The following is a 21437-nucleotide window of genomic DNA, read 5'->3' on the forward strand; positions in this document are numbered from 1 at the left end:
TGATTTTTAACCTTTGTACAGTAAAATCAGAAGTGTTTACATACACCTTCCACCCATCCTGCATCTGTATTCTTCATCCAGACAAGCCAGGGGCATGGTCACAGGTCAGGAACACATTGCTGCCAGGAAAGAGCAGAGCCATTGAGGGATGTGGCATGAGAAGAATCAGGAGGGCCAGATAAAGAGGCTTGGAGGGCTGCATTCAGCCCCCCAATCTGAGGTTCCTACCTATCACTGCTCTATGTGGAAGGCATCTTTTTTCCAGTGGCAAATGCCAGCAGTGGCAGCCCCTGGGCAAGAATTGGGTCTCTCGACTGATCCTTGACCCAAACAGTCGACACGCTGTCTTCCAAGGCAGAATCAAACATTTCCATTTGCAAAAACTTCATGCTTTTTAGTTGTGCCCCTAACTTCTGTTTCCATATCCCCGTTTCCTAGATGGCACACAAACAATCTCTTGCCTGCTATATAGTCCTCCAGTTGATGGTGAAACATGTTCTTCCAACTATGACAAAATTGTAGGGAAACAAAAAAAAGAGGCAGTCTTGTTGTATGCTGCCCTAGTTTCTAGTTCTATAGAAAGACACAGGGAGTTTGAAAAAGTAAGCAGCTTTACAGTGGTATCTGGGTTAAGTACTTAATTCGTTCCGGAGGTCCGTTCTTAACCCAAAACTGTTCTTAACCTGAAGCACCACTTTAGCTAATGGGGCCTCCCGCTGCTGCCATGCCACCGCCGCCGCGCGATTTTTGTTCTCATCCTGAAGCAAAGTTCTTAACCCAAGGTACTATTTCTGGGTTAGCGGAGTCTGTAACCTGAAGCGTATGTAACGCGAGGTACCACTGTATTACTACAACATGTGAGGAGGTACCAGCTGAAATGAGCAAATAGCATTTCCCTCTTCCTGCTGCCCCTTAACCACTAAATTAACCTATGAAAGTTGTTGTGGAATGCCAAAAAAATACAGTGGTACCTCGCAAGACGAATGCCTCTCAAGACAAAAAACTCGCAAGACGAAAGGGTTTTTGGTTTTTTGAGTTGCTTCGCAAGACGATTTTCCCTATGGGCTTGCTTCACAAGACGGAAACGTCTTGCAAGTTTGTTTCCTTTTTCTTAACACCGTTAATACAGTTGCGACTTGACTTCGAGGAGCAACTCATAGCACGCGGTGTGGTAACCTTTTTTGAGGTTTTTAAAGACTTTGGTGATTTTTGAAGCTTTTCCAAAACTTCCCCGACACCGTGCTTCGCAAGACGAAAAAAATCGCAAGACAACAAAACTCGCGGAACGAATTAATTTCGTCTTGCGAGGCACCACTGTACGGCAGAACCGTGTGAATTTGCTTAAGGTTATTTTGTCACAAGAGCCTAAACTTGCATCTTTTGGGTTGGAGCTGTTCTGTATTGAAAGTTGGCAGGAGCACTTAACACTGGCTCTTCAATACAACAGCTGTTGTTCTGGCTTAGCCCCTCTAGTAAGTGCATTGGGCCTTTCCTGTTTTATTGGAACTGGTGAGGAGAGTGTGTGATGACTGGCCTTGAATCAAGTGCACATGCTCTGCTTTTGGAGAAGTGCTCTTGTTTCTGGTGCAGTCTTTTATTTGCAAAATGAATCCATAGGTCACTTTTTAATGAGGTTGCATCAGGAAGGCAAGGGGGCCACTCACTTTTGTTGGTGGCATTCCTTCTGAAAGTGGCAAATAGGTCTATTAAGCCATTTTACTACTGGCCATTTTTAGGGGAAATGTGTTTACTATGATTGTGCAGGCCTCTAGAAGCCAGAGAGCATATTAAGAAGAGTCTTGCTGGAAGAGTGTGAATGCACCTGCGCGCGCTCTCGCTCTCTCTCTCTCTCTCTCTCTCTCACACACACACACACAGAGAGAGAGAGAGAGAGAGAGAGAGAAAGAGAGAGAGAGAGAGAGAGAGAGAGACAGACTCACACCCTCATTGCCCATAGCTGCTATTAAGTAGTTGGGAGCCAGACCTCCTTGCTGGCTTGCAAATCATCTAGAGATCTGCTTTACCCTACCAACGGAGAGAGGGTCGATTCTGCACAATCCATCTGGCAGGAATCCTCAAGGATATATGCAGAAGTTTGTGGATCACGTGAGAGTGGAATGACATAATGCTGCCTTGCGGAGTCCCCTGTATTATTCCTTTTGAGTGAAGAGCGGGAGCTTTGGACCTATAGGAAAAACAGGACATATAGGAAAGCCCCCATGGATTCAGTTTTCTTAGCCTCCCTTCCCCATTCAGGTAGAAAAAGAGGCACTGCCGATTTATAACCGAGCGTGTCACACACAGCTATTTTTGGTTGCCGCTCTCTTTGGGGGGATCGTGGTGGTGATTTCAGTGGAATGTGGCCAAACCCCAGACTGTGGCTGCGCCTGCCTGCAGGAGGTGTAATTCAACAGCCTCCGCTAACGGAGCGATTGGTGAAACTTAATGCATCAGCAGCGAGGGGTGTGTGCCAGCCTTGCCTGGCGAAGTCGGTGCGACTGGTCGGAGGCGGAACATGGATTTGAGAATGCGGCGAGTATACTGTAATACGAGGCGAGAGGGGCGTGGCCTCTCGTGTAATAGGGAGGCGTAACTTTTTTTCCCCCAAGCAGGGTGTGGCCGTGGCTTTTTTATTATTGGCTTTCCCTGTGGAGGCGTGTCCTTTCCCTGCTTTGCGATAGGTCACTGGGGCCCCAGAGTGTGCTTTGCATGCTCATTGAGATTGGCTGGTTGGAGGTGCGCGTCCTTGTCTCGGCCTGGAGGGGGCGCTGATTGCCGGGTTAAGGATGGTGCAGCGGCCGTGGAGGCGGCGGCTGCCTGGGTTGTGAGCGCGGGGGCACCGGCTGGCATGGGGCGGTGGCGGAGCCTGCTCCGGGCGCTCGGCTGTTTCTTCCTCTCGCTGCTGCCGCTCCTCGGGGCCGGCGCTGCCGCGGATCGCCCGCTGCAAGTGCTGCACGGTGAGATGGATCACCTGGGGTGGCGAGGAGGAGGAGGAGGAGGATGCAAGCGGGCGGGAATGAGGGAGGGTGGCCAGAAGGGTAGGACTCTGGACGCCGGAGAGGGAAGGGGAAGGCTTCTTCGCTTGGGATGCTCGGAACTGGAGTGGGCGGGGTGAACGGGGGGGGGGGGTCTTGGAGGAGCCAAGGAGCTCCTTCCTTCCCGGCTGGCAGAGATTAGGGGCAGCCCCTTCGCTTCCATATGGCAGCCTGGAGCTCCGCTTCCCATTTTTCGGGCACGCTGGAGCTCCCTAGTCCTGGTTTCCCCCCCGCCCCCGAATAAATCCGTATTTCTTTCCGCCCTGGGGATTGGAAAAGTATCCTTGTAGGAGGGTTGGGTTTCGACTATTAAATATGGTGGGGGTTTGGGGAGGGGGAGGTCGCTCTTGGAGACGAAAAGGTGGTGGAAACGAAGGGAGATGCCGGCCCCTTGGCTCTTACCCTTCCCGCAGGTTGCTCTTTCCCAGTGGGAGGCGGTGAGAAGTGGGGATCCCTTGGCTGTTGTTGTTTTCTTTAAACAGCCCATGTAACACGTCTGCATCAGTTCCGCTGGAAACATGGAGTGGAGCATCTCCCCCCCCCCCAATGCTGTCTCCCCACCCCCTTTCCCTATTTTGCTTCGCCTCTGAATCCTCCAGAATTTTCCCTCGGGCTTTAGGGTCCTGGCTGGGTGTTGGTGCTGGTTCCCCCTCCCCTCACCGGCCCCCGATGCCCCCTTTTCCTTGCACAGCTCTCGATGTATTTCTCTACCCACACGCACCCCACTCTCCCATGGGATGTTTTCCTCCTTTTCCCTGGTGCGGCTTCAGCCCCCGCCAAAGGGAGATTGTCACCATTTTGCGTGGCAGCCTGTCATGTGCACGTCACAGCGTTGTTAGCCTTGGCTGGCTTTGCCTCCCCTTTCTCTGTTCAGCTCCAGAGTAAACCTCTTCTCCCCCCCCCCCCGCCGTGTTTTCCTCCTCAATTCAGTCACTGACGTCATTCTCTCTCGCTGGGCCTTTTTCTTCACCCTCTCCCCTTTTCCAGCCTGACCCAGCTGCCTGTTGCAAACATCCACTGTGCCCCTTTAGAAACTGCCTGCCTTCCTTCCTTCCTTCCTTCCTTCCTTCCTTCCTTCCTTCCTTCCTTCCTTCCTTCCTTCCTCTCACTGGCTGAAGAAAGCTGGGGTGCTGAGAGGGATTCCTTCTAGGAAACAGCAGAGCTCTCTCCATCAAGTGCTATAAAAGTGCAGAGAAATAAGCTCAGCCTGGTACCCTCTCTGGGCCTGGTTATTGATTTCGGCTTCCTTCTTGGCAGTTCCTTATTTGCAAAATGAATCCATGGGTCACTTTTTCTTTTTAATGAGGTTGCATCAGGAAATGGCGCAGGAAGGTCAATGTTCCTTTTTCCTTGCAGCTCTCAAACTTGAGCAAATCTGCATCTTGGTTCAGTGCTTCAGTAGCACTTGGCTGAATAGGATGGATGTACAGCAACCCCTTCCAGAACCACTACTCAGCCATGCACTGAACAAATGTGAAGGTTCATGAATCTTTTGGGTGTTTGCTCTTGGACCACCCTCCTTTGCAGGCTGTCTTTTATTAGATGCCTCTCTTGGGTGGGGGGCATTCAAGAGGGCAAGGTTGTTGCTTGTCAGTTTGGGGGGAAACTGTTAACGTAGGGAGCTGCAAACTCTTTATTCCATGTTCAAGGAGGGAAGTGAATGAATTGATCTGCCATGTTGATGAATTTTGACGTAGAATGATTACTGGAAGCTTTTCACCTAATGTAGGTTAGGTGCTGAGGATGGACTCCTTTGCTGACCAGTTTCCTGCCCTGCTTGGCAGTGAGGGTGCATTAGAGACTGTGTGGTGGGAAGTGGGAATGCTGGAATGGGGGGGGGGGCGAAATCCCTCACACCGAATCCAGTGATGGCCATGGAATATGAGTGCATTGCTTCGGCCATGGGCCTTTAATGTACAGGAACCACGAAGGACACTTGTGGCGGCATGGAAGCTTGAGTTGTGGCCAGATGGTATAAGATCAGAGAGCTGAACTGGCTCATTTAAGGGAAGGGTTGGATAGGTCTTATCATTAGCCCAAGGGCATGATGGTAATCTGCGTGTGGATACTTCGCTGGCTTTTTGTATTTAAAACTTGACCTGTGCTTTCCCTTGACCTGTGGGGATGCTGGTAAAGCTGTCTGAGACTGGGCTGAACAGTAATGAGCATGGGTTAATATGGGGGTAAAATTAAGAGATTCCCACCCCATTTAGAAAATTTTGCTTGAAGGCAAAAATATTGAGCTTGATGTTTGTTGTTCAACCAAAGTCCCACTCCTTCTACCTCCTATGACATGTTAGAAGTCTAGATCAGTGTCAATGAATAGGATGCTTTTTGGCAACCTACAATAATGTGTCAGAGTATGGTAGATCTGTACCTTTCTTTCCTGCCAAAAATCCACATGTCAGCATTCATATTGCCGTGGATGAAGATGGCAGAAGCATTTCCTATTCTTCTGAACTTATTTGCACAAGTCTTATAGCAGGGGTAGCCCTTTGGATGCTGCTGGACTACAATTCCCATCACCCTTGACCATTGGCCATGCTAGCTGTGGCTAATGGGAGTTGGAGTCTAACAGCTGGAAGGCCACAGATTCTTCACTCCTGAAATAAAGAAAAAAGGGTGGCTACTGATAACCAGTTACCTGGTGGTTAGCTACCATGATGTGCATATAACCACATGGCAAGCTACCCACCTATATTGTTGTGCCAACTGTTGAGGAAAATCTTTCCACACTTCTGCACATCATCTGAAATCCAGGGAAGAGGAGGGGAAGTGGAAAGGTTCTACTTGTCACATAACAGGTCAATAGACAACCAGCTTGCTAAATATAGTGGCAAGTTGTTATTTGTAAACTTAGACAGCCTTGTTCATTCACTCAGCAAAACAATAGCACCTGATTTATGTAACTCAGACTCCATTCAGCACTGGCATATATGGTAAAGAGTTTGAGACAGTGCTTTCCAGGTTAGATTTGACATTCTCTCGCCCTACTTGCAAAATTGTGCAGTAACTGAGGAGATGAAAAGGATTGTAGAGGCACTGAGCTGTGGCTGCACAAGAGCGAGACCAAAATATGGAAAGGTAAAATTATTTGTTTGGTCACCAATTTGCAAGAACATCTCTTTGATCCTTGCCAGCATACTCTCTACCAGACTCCATAGTTCTGATGAGGAGTTGGTTCTGAGCGCAAACATTGTGCTCAGAAGTAAAAGAAAGACTTGGCTGTCTGTGGAAAAGGAAAACCTATGCATCATTACCTGCCTGAAAATGGATCTGAAGTACAAGAGGTTGTGACCAAAATGTGAAGGTATTTTAATGAGGTTTGGGCAGCTCAGAAATGGAAACTGAGCATATTCTGCCCATATATTGTTTGTGTACATGCTGTCCCTGACATTGCCTGTTATTTAAGTACTTGAATAACACATAACACCTGGTGTGTCTAGTTTCCCCCTTAGCTTTCCAACTGCACATTTTGTGTCCATCTACACACTAAAGAAACCCTGCAGCAGACAAAGAACTCTTCCCTGGTCAAAAATCAAAATATTGCTCATGAGCCTATTTCTCCCTCATTCACTTTCTAAAACCCATTTCTTGCCCTTTGAGAATCCTAATCTGGCAGAATTGTTTCCCTGATCTTTATTAGCTGCTAGGAATTGAACACCAAGTACTGTTTACAGGGGGAAGGCAATTGCAGCTTCAGCAAGCATTTGTAAACAGCAAGTTTCTCACGGCCTTCCACATTTTGACTAGAAGCCAAATCCTATTGCCAGTACAGCATCTGCAGTGATATTAATCTCTCTGTGTATGCATGTGTGTGTGTGTGTATGAGAGAGAGAATGTATTTTTAATGTAGCATTAAAAATATATCAAGGTTTAATGAAATACATTTTAAAAATAACTCTGCATGTTGGGCATACATACTGGGTGTACATAATGTGTATGTTGTGGCTTTGTTATAAACTTGTTTTTCAGTCAGGTTCTGGAGTGCCCTATCTCCCATCATGTTGCTCTTTTGCTTCTATGTCTGTCAAGTGGAAAAGCTGGGCTTTAAAAATACTTCAAAGTCTTCTCAGTCTGTTTGGAGTGTGTGGGGTTGGGTAAGAAATCTGGCTTTGTGATACCAGGAGACCCACTGAAAGACTTCTGCAGGCCTTTTGCTATCCTGGCTTGCATGCATTCATAGGGAATACTCGGGCTACAGTGCAGGAATGAGGCAGCAGTTCATGGCTTGAGATCAGCCTTGCAATGTATAAATATTTTGGTCTGTAGCTTCCTGAATGTTCCAAGCATTGAGGAAGGCCAGGGGCATTTTAAACAACTGCTTGCACCACACCAACTCTGGCTGCAACACAGATGGAACTTCTTGTATTCAACCATTTTGAGAGTTCTTCTCTATGTCTATGGATTTCAGAACTGGGGAAGAATGATCAAGCAGTCTATCCTGGGATCTCTCTCTCAATGCAGATGGGGAAAGTTTTTGGCTCCCCTTCTTAATTCTTGGAAATAATAATAATATTAATAAACAATTATTATTTATACCCCGCCCATCTGGCTGAGTTTTCCCCAGCCACTCTGGGTGGCTCCCAGTCGAGTGTTAAAAACAATACAGCATTAAATATTAAAAACTTCCCTAAAACCAGGCTGTTCTTCCTGTCCATCTTCCCCACCCCACCCAACACGACAAGTGACTATTTCCTAAAGCTATTAGCCCATTTCTTCCTTTCAAAAATATCAAGGGGCAGTTAGTTGCAAAGGCTGGACAAATTAATCCAAGATGCCAATTGTTATGTTAACAAACAACCAAAAAATATTGGTATGATGGAAGAGCCACTAGCTGAAAACTTGCCCCACCCCAGCCTCGTTGTATTTGGGGTTTGCAGTGCATAGCCCTTCTTGATTGAATATATTCTCTGTGGACATTTGGAGGTGCCAAGAAACATGCTGGGATTTCCCCTGGCATGTCATTTGTGCGTAGGATCTCAAGAGGAGGAAGAATGGGTTGTGCTGTAGCAGATGAAAAGGAAAAAAAGAAGTACCTTGGACCAATGAGGGGTATTAAGGTGAAACCATGAAACTTGGAAATTGCTTCATTGTAGGGGCTTGGAAAACCTGTCATTGTCTTTTTGGACTACCCTGATCTTGAGCCCTGTTAGCTACGTAGGAGCAGCAGACTCCCTTGGTTAATATAAATAATGTTCTACTGTGATAAATAGGAAAGGATGTGCAGAGAGAGGATTGTAGAAGGGACTTCCTTTCCTAATTAGGAGCCCTGCCTCATCTAAGAGTGTACTCCTTCTCCCCCTTGTGGGGAACAATGCTGCCTAGCACCTTGGTGGTGGTGTGGACAGATTCTAAGGAGCTGCCACCTGCCGTCTGTAGAGACTGAGACCTATCCCCAACCAGCATCTTTTGACATTTTTGCTTAAATCTCATTTTGAAAGGTCTGCATTAGACTCTGCTGAACCTGTAACTAGAATTTGCCTAGGACAGGTGTGCTGACAGAGCCAGAGCCATCCTTGCTGTGCTTGGCTGCAGAATCCCATTCCTCTGGAGGCCTCTGACTCACACCGACAAAGACGTCAGTGGTAGTGCAACGCAAGTGTGTTTCCGCGGCCTGCTCTGACTCACTGGCTGGGCAGCTGTGATCTTCATTGTGGATGTGGCTGATGGGCAAAGAGACCTACTATTTTTGTGCTCTGGTGCTCTGCAGCCTATACTGCTTTCTTCTACATTTCATGGCATTATAAACGAAGAGGAGAGAGAGACACAAACTACGTATCTACTTTTGAGACCATTTCCCCCTGTGGATGTGAAACCGCCTTCCAGCAACCTGCCTTCATGGGCTGTCCCTTGCACCCAGCATTTGCCAGAGCTGGGTATTGTATGCCCATGTCCCCCATCTGTGTAAATTATAATTACATGCTTTTGAATCAGATGACCCCCATAGGTTTCTCTCCAGTCCTGATACCCGTAGCATTAATCTGTGTAGTCCTGATGCATCGGAACACCAGGAATGCCAAACAATCCGTCACAGTTCCAGAGACTTCTTTGTGTGATTCATAGCCTCTCTGATTATCTCCTGATAGAAGATCTTGGGGGGGGGTAGTGCCCCCCCCCCACTGCTCGTCATTTTCAGAACCGCTCTGGGTAGCTTTTAGTAAGAATAGGAATAGGTTAACCCCTGGGTTTTCCACTTGTGAGGTGGGCCCCTGGGACAATTGCTTTATTGTTTTATTTTAGCTGTTTGTATCCCATCTTTTAGGGCAAGCCCACACAAGGATGCTTACAATAAGAAATTATAATTGGTGCACACAGTTCCAGGGAGGGAGGGAATTCTGAATCAGGTCCCCAACTTGTTAGGGCCAAACTAGAATCAACCTTAATTGTGTGAGTGCTGTTAATGTGCATGGGTTTTGTTAGACAAATAGCTGTGTGAAGCCTATGCTGCTGGGTAAACATTTAGGGCCTGGGGAGGGTTAATTCTCTTATCTCCCTGCCAAGGTCTCCATGCTGCTCAAACTGCTATCTGCATTTCAAGGGAACATCCACTGCTGCCAGTGGGAGCTTATGAGCCATACTAGTCGTCTCCTCACCTTCGCTGTCCCCCAGTAGCTCAATTTCCCTCTCTGCTGCTTTTTATATAGCAAAAACACATTGGGTGCATTCATGCAATTAACATCACTTTTTAGTTTTTCCTGTTGCTAACCTTACTAAGGAGTCTTTAGTGAGGCACATGGTCAGCATAACTGTCTAGCCTTCCAGGGAATGATTCGTTCTGCCACTTCTTTCATTATCTTGTATATGACCTTTTAATTGTTGAGGGTTTTTAAAAAAATTATTACCACTTTGAATTTTGTTCTTGTTAGCCACCTTCTCTATTCATTTTAAAAATACATTTTTATTATGCCTTTCTGCTTTAACAAATCACTGAAGGCAGCTCTTAAAATTTTAGAAGACACATGTACATAAAACTAACAATAAAACTGTAACTAAAAACAGCAGTAAGATCTTCAGTACAAAAACTGAAAAGAAATGCAAGCAGCAGTTGTTCATGCTTAAAAAACACCCCTCAATGCCTTCTGAAATAAGGATATATTCACAAGTCACCAAAAGCAAATAGCTAAGTGAGCTTTCCAAGGAAGAGAGCTCCAGAACTGTGACTGCAGTAACTGGAAAAGCCTTGTCCTTTTGGTTCAAAAAGGAGGATAATAAACACTTGGACAAAGGAGCAGGAAGGATGGTTCTCAGTCAGTTGCCAATACCAAGCCTAGCTTGGCTGGGTAGATATTGTAGGCTCAGGGCTATTGGTATATTCTAGCAGTATCTGTATCCATATTGGATGGGTGAGCTACATTGTAGAACAGTATTTTCTCCTCCCAGAGAATCAGTGCCACACCTGGAAGCTTCTGGGGATTTTCACATTTTACACGGCAATCATGTCTACGGCTTATATAGCAGTGTTTGCCTTGATGATTGCCATAAAATGAAGTGTGTGTGTGTGTGTGTGTGTGTGTGTGTACACAGGTGATAGATATCTGGGAGGGAGCAATGTCCAGTTTAAGCCTTGATGCACATACTGTGTGTCCCTGTACCTTTAGAGAGATGGGTCTGCTCTTCATGATTCATTGTAGTTGCTGAAAGACACAAACACACACATGGCAGGCATCTGCTCCATAAAATATGAATCTACCCTTAGGGAACGTTCTTAGTTTATATACTTCATTCTACATTTCCCTCTTGTTTGCTATTAAATGTCATTTTCTAAATGTTTGAAAGCGGTGCCACCATTTGGGGGGGGGGGCAGGTTGGGGAAAAGTAGGGAATACTGAAAGCCTAACAAAGGAAAAAACACTGCAATGCCCTTTTTGTGTTGGTTTTGCCTCCAGAAAGGTTATCCTAACACCCATACACAATATCTGGTAATTCCTGAAACAGTTCTCCCAGATATTTTTAATTGAGATTTTTTTAATTGAAACTTTGCTGCACAGATATTTTGCCTGATTCCTTTCCTCTGTTTATTTACTATTTTAAGTGATAAGGCCCAGCTAATGAGAGAGAGAGAGGTGCTCCACCTTTACCCCCTGTAGCAAAGCCATTCTAATATTTGGGGGCATAGAGAATCTGTGCCTGTTCTTCAAGTGGACTTACCCTAATTTCCTTGCCTCAGTTGTGGCAAAGATTGGGGCTGGTAAGTTTCAGCACCATGGTTAGCTCCTTGCAGACAGCTTGAGTCTGACTTTTTGCTTTGCAATAAAGCACCATTGACAAGTTTAAAAGTTGCTTTCGCATCCTTCATTCACTCAGGGTTTAGAAAGGAATCCAGGCGATGTCATTATCAAAAGGTTGGATTCCTGTATTTTCTGTCAACCCTGCCCCCTCCTTTTTTTTTTTAAAAAAGGCTAATCACTAGCTTCTTTATTCAGTCATGGTGACCATTGCTTATGGTATTCCTGAATTGTCCTTGAAGGTGATGGTTATTGCTGGGTTAGATATAGATCCATGTGATTAGATTATTATTTAACTTGTTATTATTGTTTAAACAGTTCATTTGCCACTTGACAACAGTCACGTCTAAGCAGGGTAAAAGAAATACCTTGTATAAAAAAGTAAACACTTATTAAAAGTATAAAATCAGACTTCGGTTTAAGTGCCTACTGGAATAATAATTTTAAAAGTCATCAGTAGGTGCTGGAAGTCCAACTGGGAGGAGGCCTGTCTGACCTCTACTGGAAGGGCATTCCATAAAATTGGGCCCACAATATGGAGCACACCGCTCTTTGTGGATACAACTCATGCATCAGTGACTGCACTGTGGCAATTGAGTCCAACAAAATCATACATACGTAAGGACATCCTGAAGGCAGGAAGAAATGAGTTCTATTTATTTGAAACATTGTAATATAATTTAGGTCTTGAAATACATACTATTTGCAGTAGCCAAGTAGATTTGCATCCCTGCGAAGCAGTCAAGCTGGAGCATCTCTTATATGAATTATAATACTGTCTCTCTGGAAAACTCTGGTGTGTCTCTGTCACTCTCTTTCCAGGCTGCCTATTTGACAGGAGACTCTGCTCCCAACAGGAAGTCTGTGTGCAAGGTAAATAAGCTTGGGATGGATTGGAATTAAGGGCATTAAGTCCATAGGGTGGAAAAGCACCTGTTGCTGCAGAGTGATGTACACTTATTTCCCCTGCTGTGTTAAAATATGCTTTCTGCATTTGTTATGAAGTGGGGGGGGGGGGCACATGTGCAACAGGCTCTGATCTGGAAGCCTTTCTGCCCCAAGAATGGGACAAGTGCTTGCCTCTTTTCCATGTTGGCATGTTTCCTCCTCGATGGCTTCTCATATGAATTGCAGCCTTGTTGTGATATTGGTCCATATGGGCATCTAATGGTAGAAGGCGTGACTGCACCCTCACAAGACAAAATTATTTCACTTTCCCTGTCTCTTAGTGCAATCCTATCCAGGTTTGCCTTGGGCTAAATCCCACTGAATTCTATGAGGCTTACTTCCAGGAAAGTGTATTTCAGCTTCAAGCTTTTGCATATCTAATTATCTTAGGATGGAGTTTTGTGAAATTCATTGGAAACATATTGTGTTCCCAGTGTATTCACACCCTATATTGAAGCTCCCCCATAAGCTGTGCAGCAGCCTGCTAACCACCATCTCATCTGCCTAGCTGTGTGTTATTCTCTGACCCTACTTTTCTCTTCCCCCTCCTTTCACCGATCTTTCCACCCTGAGTTGCATGACCACTGTCTCATAGTCATGTTATCTTTGCAGATGGATTGTTTGGTCAGTGCCAGGAAGGTTCCCTTCGAGATAAGCCGTACTTCCAGGTTACAGCCTCTGTGCTCCAGCGTTTGCAGGATGTGCTACGGCATCTCATGGCACAAGGTAAGTGTCCGTGCTTGAGGAGGAGGAGAATTAACGTAAGATGAGGGAAATGAGCCAGCTCTGCACAAACCAGGAGAGGGAATTAAGAGCACTCTATGCCCCTTCTTCTAGTCTTGGCAACATTACTTGGGAGTCTGTCCAACCTCCCAGTACCACAGAACCTTCTACCAAGTGAGACCACTGGTCCATTTAGTGCAGTATTGTGTGAACTGACTGGCAGTGGCAGCAGCTCTCAGGGTTTCAGACAAAATTCTCTCCTGCTGGGCATTGAACTTGAGATCTTCTGCATGCAAATCAGATGCTTTAGCACTGAGCTATGACGTCATGCTATAAATGCATACTATAGTCAGGCACATCTAACATATGCTCAGACTATGGGTTCCTCCAAGCTGAATGTTGTTGGTGTTGTTTTTGGTGTGTGTATTTTGCAACATATTGTGGCAATAATAGTGCATTAGAAGTGGACTTATACTGGACCAACCACACCTCAATCCACTTTATTAGTTGTTCTGCGATGCTTCCCCAAGATTGCTGCATTATTGCACAACAAAAGCAGGACAAAAAGTAAATGGGAACATTTATGGTATAAATAGGTGCAGCATTTCAGCAGGAAGTTGTGGGACTTAGAAACAAAGCAGTATATCTTCCCCAAAACTTTTGCAGGTGCAAACAATATTGAAAGGAGAAGCATATATAACAGCCACAATACAATTCACAATAAAACGGATGGGGCCCTGTATTTTACTATTTGTCTCTGGCAAATACCTGTCCCTATATTTTGGGGCTGCCGTGCTAAAATCTTTAGTCTTAGTTTCTGCAGTTGGTCATTCTTTGGAGTACAGCTGCTTCCCAAGGATTGGATGATATTCATAGTTTCAGCGCTGGATTCAATACTTGGCTATTGTGGCCATGCTTTGACTTAGCTCTCCATCTTCATGGCAGGTTTATCGTGGCAGGATGACCTTACCCAGCACGTGATCTCCCGGGAGATGGAACGCATCCCCAGACTTCACCTTCCACCTCCTTGGGAGTCTGTAGCTGAGAACAGGTAAGGGGAACAGTTCATTTGGAATGTGAGCTTTTACTTGAGTTGCTGCCATTAATTTTCATCCAATATCTGCTTATCACAACTGAGAGGGGGAAACGTCTCTTGGAGAATAAATGGGAACTCCCTTGTCTCCTAGCTGATAGTCATCTGTCTGTCACTCAGAATGACGATTTTTAAGAACGGACAACTCAAACACAAAAGGAAGCACAGAGAAGTATGTGCTTCTCTCAGCCAAGACCCACTTATCCACATTCAAGGGAATGGAAGCTGCTGTAGGTGGTTTGAGATCCGACTCCGGTGCTCACTAGTACAACACTAATTTCAGAGCGGAACACTCCCCTTCCAGGAGCTTGTAAAGCTTGCAAGACATTTAGAAATGTCTTGTTCTTAAACTCTCAACGTAAGAACCACCTTTGAACAAATCTTAAGGCAACATTTTATTCTCTCCACGTCTATAAAATCTCTTTCTCTTGCTTCTTTGTGGTGCTTTCCCCCCTCTTTCTGTACACAACTGTTTTGAAGGCAAAGACTCTTGAGAGCCCAAGAAATAAGGCAGCAAATCACTGTGGAGACAAACTCAAAAAGTGCCAGGAAGAGGACTGGAAATGGCAGGACTTAAAAATAAACAGAGACAGCCCACTATGAGGTTTGGAAACTCCCCATGATGATGTCCACAAGATGTCCAAGCAGTGGCCATCAATGCAAGAACACTTAACTGTATCAGGATGGGGAAACTTCCCTACAGAGAGTTAGAGGCGCTGCCACTGATAATATTGTTGGACTGGGAAAAGTGAGCTTCTAGATGCCAAGCTGCATATTGATAGCATAATACATTGCCCATGACTATTCTCTTTTCAGGTTCCCGCCTAGTCACCTGTCTCCAAGGAGAACCTCTTCACCACCAGAGCCTGCCTCCCTCCAGACAGCTCATCAGCCTCCTCTCCCTCCAGTCCTCCTGCAGCGGTACCTGGAGCTGCTGTTGGCTTCTCAGCCTGAGCTAGGCTACAAGGAGCCCTTCTTATCTTCATATCCACATCACCAGGTGTGTCTCAGCAGTGCTGCATACAGAGTAAGGGAAAGGAGTCTGCACAAAGAGCTGGAAGGAGAGTCAAGGGCCTGTCCTGTGATTTGCAAAGTGGCCTGTTCAAATGGAGAGAACTGAATGTGCTTAGGAGGCCTAAGTTTTACTGAAGCGTTGAGTAGGAAGGAGTCACTTCAAAGCCTGAGCAGAACAGTAACTACTGATGATAGATTTTGGACTGCAGGCCACTGAATTCTAAACTGCACCACTTTGCCTTTGGAAAAAGTTTCTTGCTGGCTAGGATGAAGGATATTTAGAGGGGCTGGGATGCTTATAGCGTTTTATTTTAACCCATAAGTGCCAATCAGTCACTTCAGTTGCTAATTTTTTACTATATCCTTTCAACATAAAAGTTCCTTTTCTCATCTATTTCTTTTTTAGAAACCCACCAACTCCTTATTAAATCCCATATGCTTAACTGCACAAAAGCTTATTTTGCACTGTACTTTTGTTTTTTTACATTGCACAAAATGGGTCTAGCTGCATGTTAGAACAAACTCTGCTGTCCTCTGCTGTGAACACTTCAAGATTGCCTTTCTGTTTCCCTGTGTTCAGTTCAGCTACCCAGATGGTACCTTCCGGGACAACCCCAATGCTCACAGCGCTGAGCACCCTGTTCTGCTGGACCGAGCTGCTGCTTCTAAGGCCCTGTTTGGTGCCAGCACTGCTCCCTCCTATAGGGGGCAGCAGGGAGCGGATGGAGGTCAACTTTTCCAGGACCTGGGAGCACTTTACCTAACACAGGAGCAGACAGGTAAATCGAGAACTATGGCGCAGCAGAAGCACGATTCCAGGACGGATGGCCCCTTTCCGGACTATGGCGACAGCTCTGAATACAGAGGGGAGCCCCGGGCACTCCTGGCAGAGCCAGGTGAGACTGTTCCTACCTGTGTTTCACTAAGGGGTTCCTCAAGCACTTTATAGCTCAGGGGTGAGGAATCTGTGCTCTTGTGGGTGCTGTTGGACTCCTCCCATCTGCTCCAGTCAGTCTTGGCCAACGGTCAAGATTAATGGGAGTTGTAGTACAATGGCCTATGGAGTCCGCAGGATCCCCACCCCTGTTGTAGCTTGTTATCTCAACCTAGAAGCCTTGGTGCTGGTGGGGCTGCAGTTGCAACACCTTCCTCTTCCCCCAATTTCCCTTCCACAGATAGAGCACTAGAGAGGCTGGCAGCAGTGCTTGCCAGCTATGGCATCAGGCCCCAGGATCTCACTCCCCAGCATCTCAGCTCCCTTACTGGTCTTCTCCGGCTCCTCAGGAGTCCAGGTAAGATCGGCAAGATGGTATATGTAAGAGGATCTGGGAGAAGAGGCAGCTGGGATGTCTATAGCTGAAGGAGAGGAGACGGAGAGAGGGTTGTGTGTGTCTGGGGATAACATGGAACAATATCCGGACTATGTCTGCATTGACAAGGGCCAAGCTGTGCTATTACTGTGCTGATCCATCCCTGCTCCTCACAATCTGGGGATAAATCTGAATTGGAGCTCTATCCAGAATCTGTTTTTCTGTGTTGGTGCTTAGCTGTGGAGCCCATGAAGTAGTAATGAAAGGGAGTGTGTACTTGCTGTATAGAATACCTTTACTGCTATGTAATCAAAATGCCAACCAAACCCCCTCCTGCACATCTGGGAACATTGGGCAGAGGTTCCAAAGTGGGTAGTTTGATTTCCAGGTTGGCTTGAGGATTTAAGATCTCATACCTTAGAAACTAAATACTCTTCTAATTCTCTCCCCAGCTGGTAGGCTTGGACCAGACACTCCAGAATCTAAGCGGGTAAGGCAGCACCTTCTAGATGCAAGGGGCAGTCTCCAGCCCAGAGTTCCTAAGGCCCTCTTAAGATTGTTGGAATTGGCTTTCACACAGTTTACAGGGGGCAAACGGTATGGGAAGCCTGAGTTGATGAACCAACGTCTTGCCCTGAGGAGTAGACTTGGCCTGTACCTAACCTGTTCCAGCCCCTATAGTACAATCCTCCACAGCTAGTTCCTAGATGGACAGCCTGTGGAGAAGATTGGGTGTGTGCCCCTGAGACCTGAAGGCAGAGTTGGCCAGCCTGAGGCTGATAATGAACAGGCACAGTTAACGATTCAAGGGCTTTGGTTGGAGTAGAGGGCAGGAGGGATCACCCAACCCCTGGTGGTTGCAGATTGGAAGTGTTGAGGTGCTAGTGAGTGATGTGCCTCTTTCTCCTCAGGTGACAGAAGCTGAAATGCAACATGGGGAGGAGCTGGAGCCACCCCCCTCTCAAGAGAGCTATGTCAGTGCTGTGCCCACAGAGGGGCAGGTGCAGGCACAGAGGGAGACGCTTAGCCCAACTAAGGCCAAAATAACCATGACGACAGCTTCCCCAGAACAACCTGAGCCCCTCCGTGCTGGTGAGGGGGAAGCAGCTGGCCTCAAGAGGCAGGTGGCAGTGATGAAGAAGAGCCACACATCAGTAGGGGGACCTGGCAAGGATGAGGACCGGCCAGAGACAGCGCTGGCTGCTGAGGAATATGGCTACATTGTCACTGACCAAAAGTGAGAGAAGGGGCGGGACATGGGGGGAAGGGGAAGAGCCAAGGAAATAGGCCAGTGGGGGCGAGGTGGAAATAGGCCAGTGGGGGCTCTAACATTTGGGAGATAGGATGCTATTTGAGAGGTAAAAATGCATGTGCTTGTCTAACACAGGCACGAGATCAAGACTCACACTATTAATAATATTTATTATTATTATTATTATTATTCATTAAATTTGTATTCCGTCCTTCAGCTGAAGATTACAGGGCAGTTCACAACTTAAAAACACAAAATGATAACACAAAATACATTTAAAAAGAACCCTGCTCCCTTAAGCGCATTTAAAAAGCCATAGAATGCTTAATCAGCCAAAGGCCTAGTTATAGAGAAACGTTTTCGTATGGCACCTGAAGATATGTAATGAAGGCGCTAGGCTAGCCTCCCCGGGGAGAGCATTCCACAAGTGGGGAGCCACTGCAGAAAAGGCCCATTCTTGTGTTGCCACCCTCTGGACCTCTTGTGGAGGAGGGGGCACATGAAGAAGGGCATCAGGTGTGTGGGGAAATGAGGTTTCATTGATGGAGAACAAGGAATGTTCTTCTCTCAACACCTGGTCCCTCGAATCCTATGGCTTCTTGCTGTTGCACTTGGGCAAAGCTGGACTTTAATCCCAACACATATTTGCCATCTTGTTCAGATTGTTGGGTTGTCTTGACAGCTCTCATGGGCTACATTGCTTAGGTGTTTCCTTAGAGTGGGTGGCAGGAGGTTGTTGGCATTCACTCGCTGTATACCAGTACAAGGAAAGTGTTGCCCTCCCGCTTTCTGCCTCCCAATGTTTCTCCCATGCATGCTTTCCCCATTGGCTCCTGGCCTCTCCTCTGTCTCCACCACCTGCAGGCCACTGGGTCTTGCTGCTGGCATCCGGCTCCTGGAGATCCTGGCTGAGCACGTGCACTTGTCCACTGCCAGTTTCATCAACATCAGGCAAGTGCTGCTGGGACTTAAGTGAGAGGTGGGGATCCATAAGGAACTGGAGTGTGTTGTTGCCTCTGGCGCCTCAGGAAGGGGAGGAGCCTGGTGAGGCAGGCTGGAGAGGGTTCTGGAAGCATATCCTGAGGAAGATGCCTTTCCCAAGACTGAGGGGTCTTTTGGGATCTCCAGAATCATTTTCAAGTAGCTAATGTATCCTGTCCTGGTAGGTTCCTGTTGCTGGATGGTCACAAGGCGCTTGCCTATTTATATAAATACGGTTACCTGAAGTGGCATTGGAAGTTGTTGCGTCAGCTGGCTTATCCTGAAGAAACAACTTTTATTAAAAATGGGCAAGGAACTGGAGGACATTGTGGCCACATTCTCTCTTTCCTTCCCTTTCTCATATTGTTGCATGCTTGCATTGAAATTGGAACTAGGCCCCAACCCTTCTGCATACCCAACGTTATGATTGTGATATCACTTCTTGGCCTGAGACAAAACACAGGTGGCCTTTACTGTGCCTGACTCCAAGCCGCTAATTGCTAAATAAAGGAGGTGTCATGAGATTAGAAGGTTAGATATTGCCAGGGCTTTTTTTAAAGCCAGAAATCACTGAAACTCAGTTCCAGCACCTCAGGTGGGTACCATTGCTAATATAAGAGAACAAGGGTGAGTCCTGGCACCTCTTTTTCTACAAAAATAGCACTGGATATTGTTGAACATGGTGATACACAAAGCAGCAGAGACAACCTGCTTTGTGGGTGTATATTGTGCTAGGATGGAATCAGGACACCTTGTAACCTCAAACCTTTCACCTTGCAGTGTTGTGGGCCCAGCTCTCACCTTCCGCATCCGTCAAAACCACCAAAACCTGTCTCTGGGTGATGTGGCCAACAGGGCTGGTAAGTTGACTCTGAAACGATAGTTGCAACATATGAGAATGCATCTGGTTACAGACTCATTTCGCCATCCTGGATCTAGAAGGATTCTAGTGGTTCTTCTCAATTAGATATGGAACAGGAGGGCTGGAGAATACTCCAGATGGACTCCAAATCCCATTAGTTGCAGCCAGCATGATCAATAGTCAGGGAGGAGGTAGACCAGCAAGGCTGGGAGGAGTACAGCTTCCCCACTCCTGCCCTACAACATTGTACTCCCTCCTGACTTGATGCTTGGCCACCCTTTATCCCGCTGTCCATCTACCCAGTTAATGTCCATGTGCAGAGTATCCATTTCTTCCTTCAGATGCAATAGGCAAACATCAGTGAAGGCAGCTGCCTTTAGTAAACAAAGTAAGGAAGGCTATCATGCAACATGGCAGTGATCCAGAGATTTAGCACCCCAGTCCCTGGGCCACTCAAAAGGCTTCACTCCCCCAGCAACTGCCTGCCTGCCTGCCTTTGCCCTTTTGCCAGCTGTCCCTCCTTTTTTGTCCCCTTTTCCCATCTAGCACTGGTGAAGCCACAGCTGGAGACGGAGGTGGGAGTGAAGATCCTACAGACAGGTGTTGGGCAGGTAAAGCTGGGGGGGTCATAGGCCTTGGGATTTGCAGTGGTCTTTGGGTTTTGACCATAGCCCTATTTAAGAGTTTAAGCAACATAACGGAGAAGCAGGGTGGGTTGTGCTGCTCAGACCTGCCCCCTGAAGCACACCCACCTCTGCACAGTTCAGAGCCCTTCACAGCTCTAAAGCAGAGATCTGCCCCCAACTTGGTGGAAGCACCCAGTGCAATTTGAATCCCTGGTTGTGCTTGGCTTTAAATCCTTACAGGAGGCCTGTATGAGTGGAAGAGGCTCCTTGCTTCTGACATTTACCTTCAAAACTCATGGAAGGCTCTAAACTGTGTAGAGATGATGGGGTGGAGCTTAGCCGCATGGCCCTGCTCTTCCTTGCATGTTTATCTACATGTGAGCAGGCCGAGTACCTGAATAGGGCCGGGGATTAGTCAAGAAGTGGGACTTGGAGAATCCTGGACCACCAGCCCAGCATCGCCTAAGTCAAATTTGAAAGTGAGTGGGGCAGGGGCCCTCCAGATGCTATTGGACCGCAGCTTGCATCAGCCAGTGTGGCCAGTAATCAGGGATGCTGGGAGTTGTAGTCCAACAGCTCCTGGAGCTCCCCAGCCCTGCAGTGCCCTGGCAAGCAAGAGACCAACCGAAGGATTGGGTCACGTGTGGTGGTGCTTCCAGCATACAGGTTCAGAGTGGGAGGAAACGTACTGGCTGCAGGTTACGTAATGTAGGGAAGAAGAGTTTGGCAGGGACTCCCATGGACTGCTGGGGTTTTCACAGTTGATCGAGGAAATGAGAACTTGTTTCTTCAAGGAGCCAGAGGAAATCCTGGTTGGTTTCCATGATACAAAGATCGTGGGAGCGCCAGCAGCCACTGACTGCCACATGTGCCAATTTTGACTCCCTCCTCTGCCTTTGCATGTCCCAGGAGTCCCTTCCTATTTCACTGTGCTGCACTTGACTCCCGTCTCCTTCCCCACAGCGCAATGAGGCTGCGACCTACCCGCACCCCACACACTTTGGCGACACCTTCCACTCGGTGCTGCTCACCTTTGTCCTGCTGGCCTGCGTGGCTGGCATTGTGATAGCCGCCGCGGTGGTCTTCTGTCTGCGCCAGCATGCCAAGCAGCGAGAGAAGGAGCGGTTGGCAGGGCTGGGGCCTGAGGGAGCGGCTGACAGCACCTTTGAATACCAGGTACGGTGCGGCCCATTTTGCCCTTTGCAAAGAGCTGCAAATTGTTTCCCCAAAGTTTGGGAGGAGCCATAAAGCTTCTGTCCTGGAAGAGGGGCTTTGTCTGCAAGGACACTGCTTTGTTGCCTCTGACGTTCTGCCAAGCTCCGACCTGACGTTCGCCCTGCCTGTGGCAGATCTTTAGTGCATTAG

At 47.1% G+C, this 21437-nt stretch overlaps 1 protein-coding gene across 4 annotated transcripts in view; it reads left to right on the top strand.

Moving 5' to 3' along the window:
• Nucleotides 1-2704: 2704 nt before the first annotated feature.
• The window catches only part of PTPRN (protein tyrosine phosphatase receptor type N), a 34911-nt gene continuing 16178 nt past the window's right edge, over nucleotides 2705-21437 (top strand). Inside the window, exons 1-13 of one of the 4 annotated variants that reach the window (XM_028741232.2) lie at nucleotides 2709-2957; nucleotides 12086-12136; nucleotides 12824-12937; nucleotides 13880-13985; nucleotides 14844-15027; nucleotides 15622-15820; nucleotides 16217-16333; nucleotides 16804-16841; nucleotides 17263-17588; nucleotides 18468-18554; nucleotides 19365-19444; nucleotides 19993-20057; nucleotides 21036-21248. In XM_028741232.2, coding sequence (XP_028597065.2) covers nucleotides 2849-2957; nucleotides 12086-12136; nucleotides 12824-12937; nucleotides 13880-13985; nucleotides 14844-15027; nucleotides 15622-15820; nucleotides 16217-16333; nucleotides 16804-16841; nucleotides 17263-17588; nucleotides 18468-18554; nucleotides 19365-19444; nucleotides 19993-20057; nucleotides 21036-21248 — 1689 coding nt within the window. In that variant the 5' untranslated portion in view covers nucleotides 2709-2848. Of the gene's footprint in view, nucleotides 2958-12085; nucleotides 12137-12823; nucleotides 12938-13879; nucleotides 13986-14843; nucleotides 15028-15621; nucleotides 15938-16216; nucleotides 16334-16803; nucleotides 16842-17262; nucleotides 17589-18467; nucleotides 18555-19364; nucleotides 19445-19992; nucleotides 20058-21035; nucleotides 21249-21437 lie in introns of all 4 variants that reach the window. The other 3 variants (XM_028741223.2, XM_028741241.2, XM_028741248.2) reach the window with 3 other exon arrangements.

Source organism: Podarcis muralis, chromosome 1 (assembly GCF_964188315.1).
Source record: "Podarcis muralis chromosome 1, rPodMur119.hap1.1, whole genome shotgun sequence".
Taxonomy (NCBI): domain Eukaryota; kingdom Metazoa; phylum Chordata; class Lepidosauria; order Squamata; family Lacertidae; genus Podarcis; species Podarcis muralis.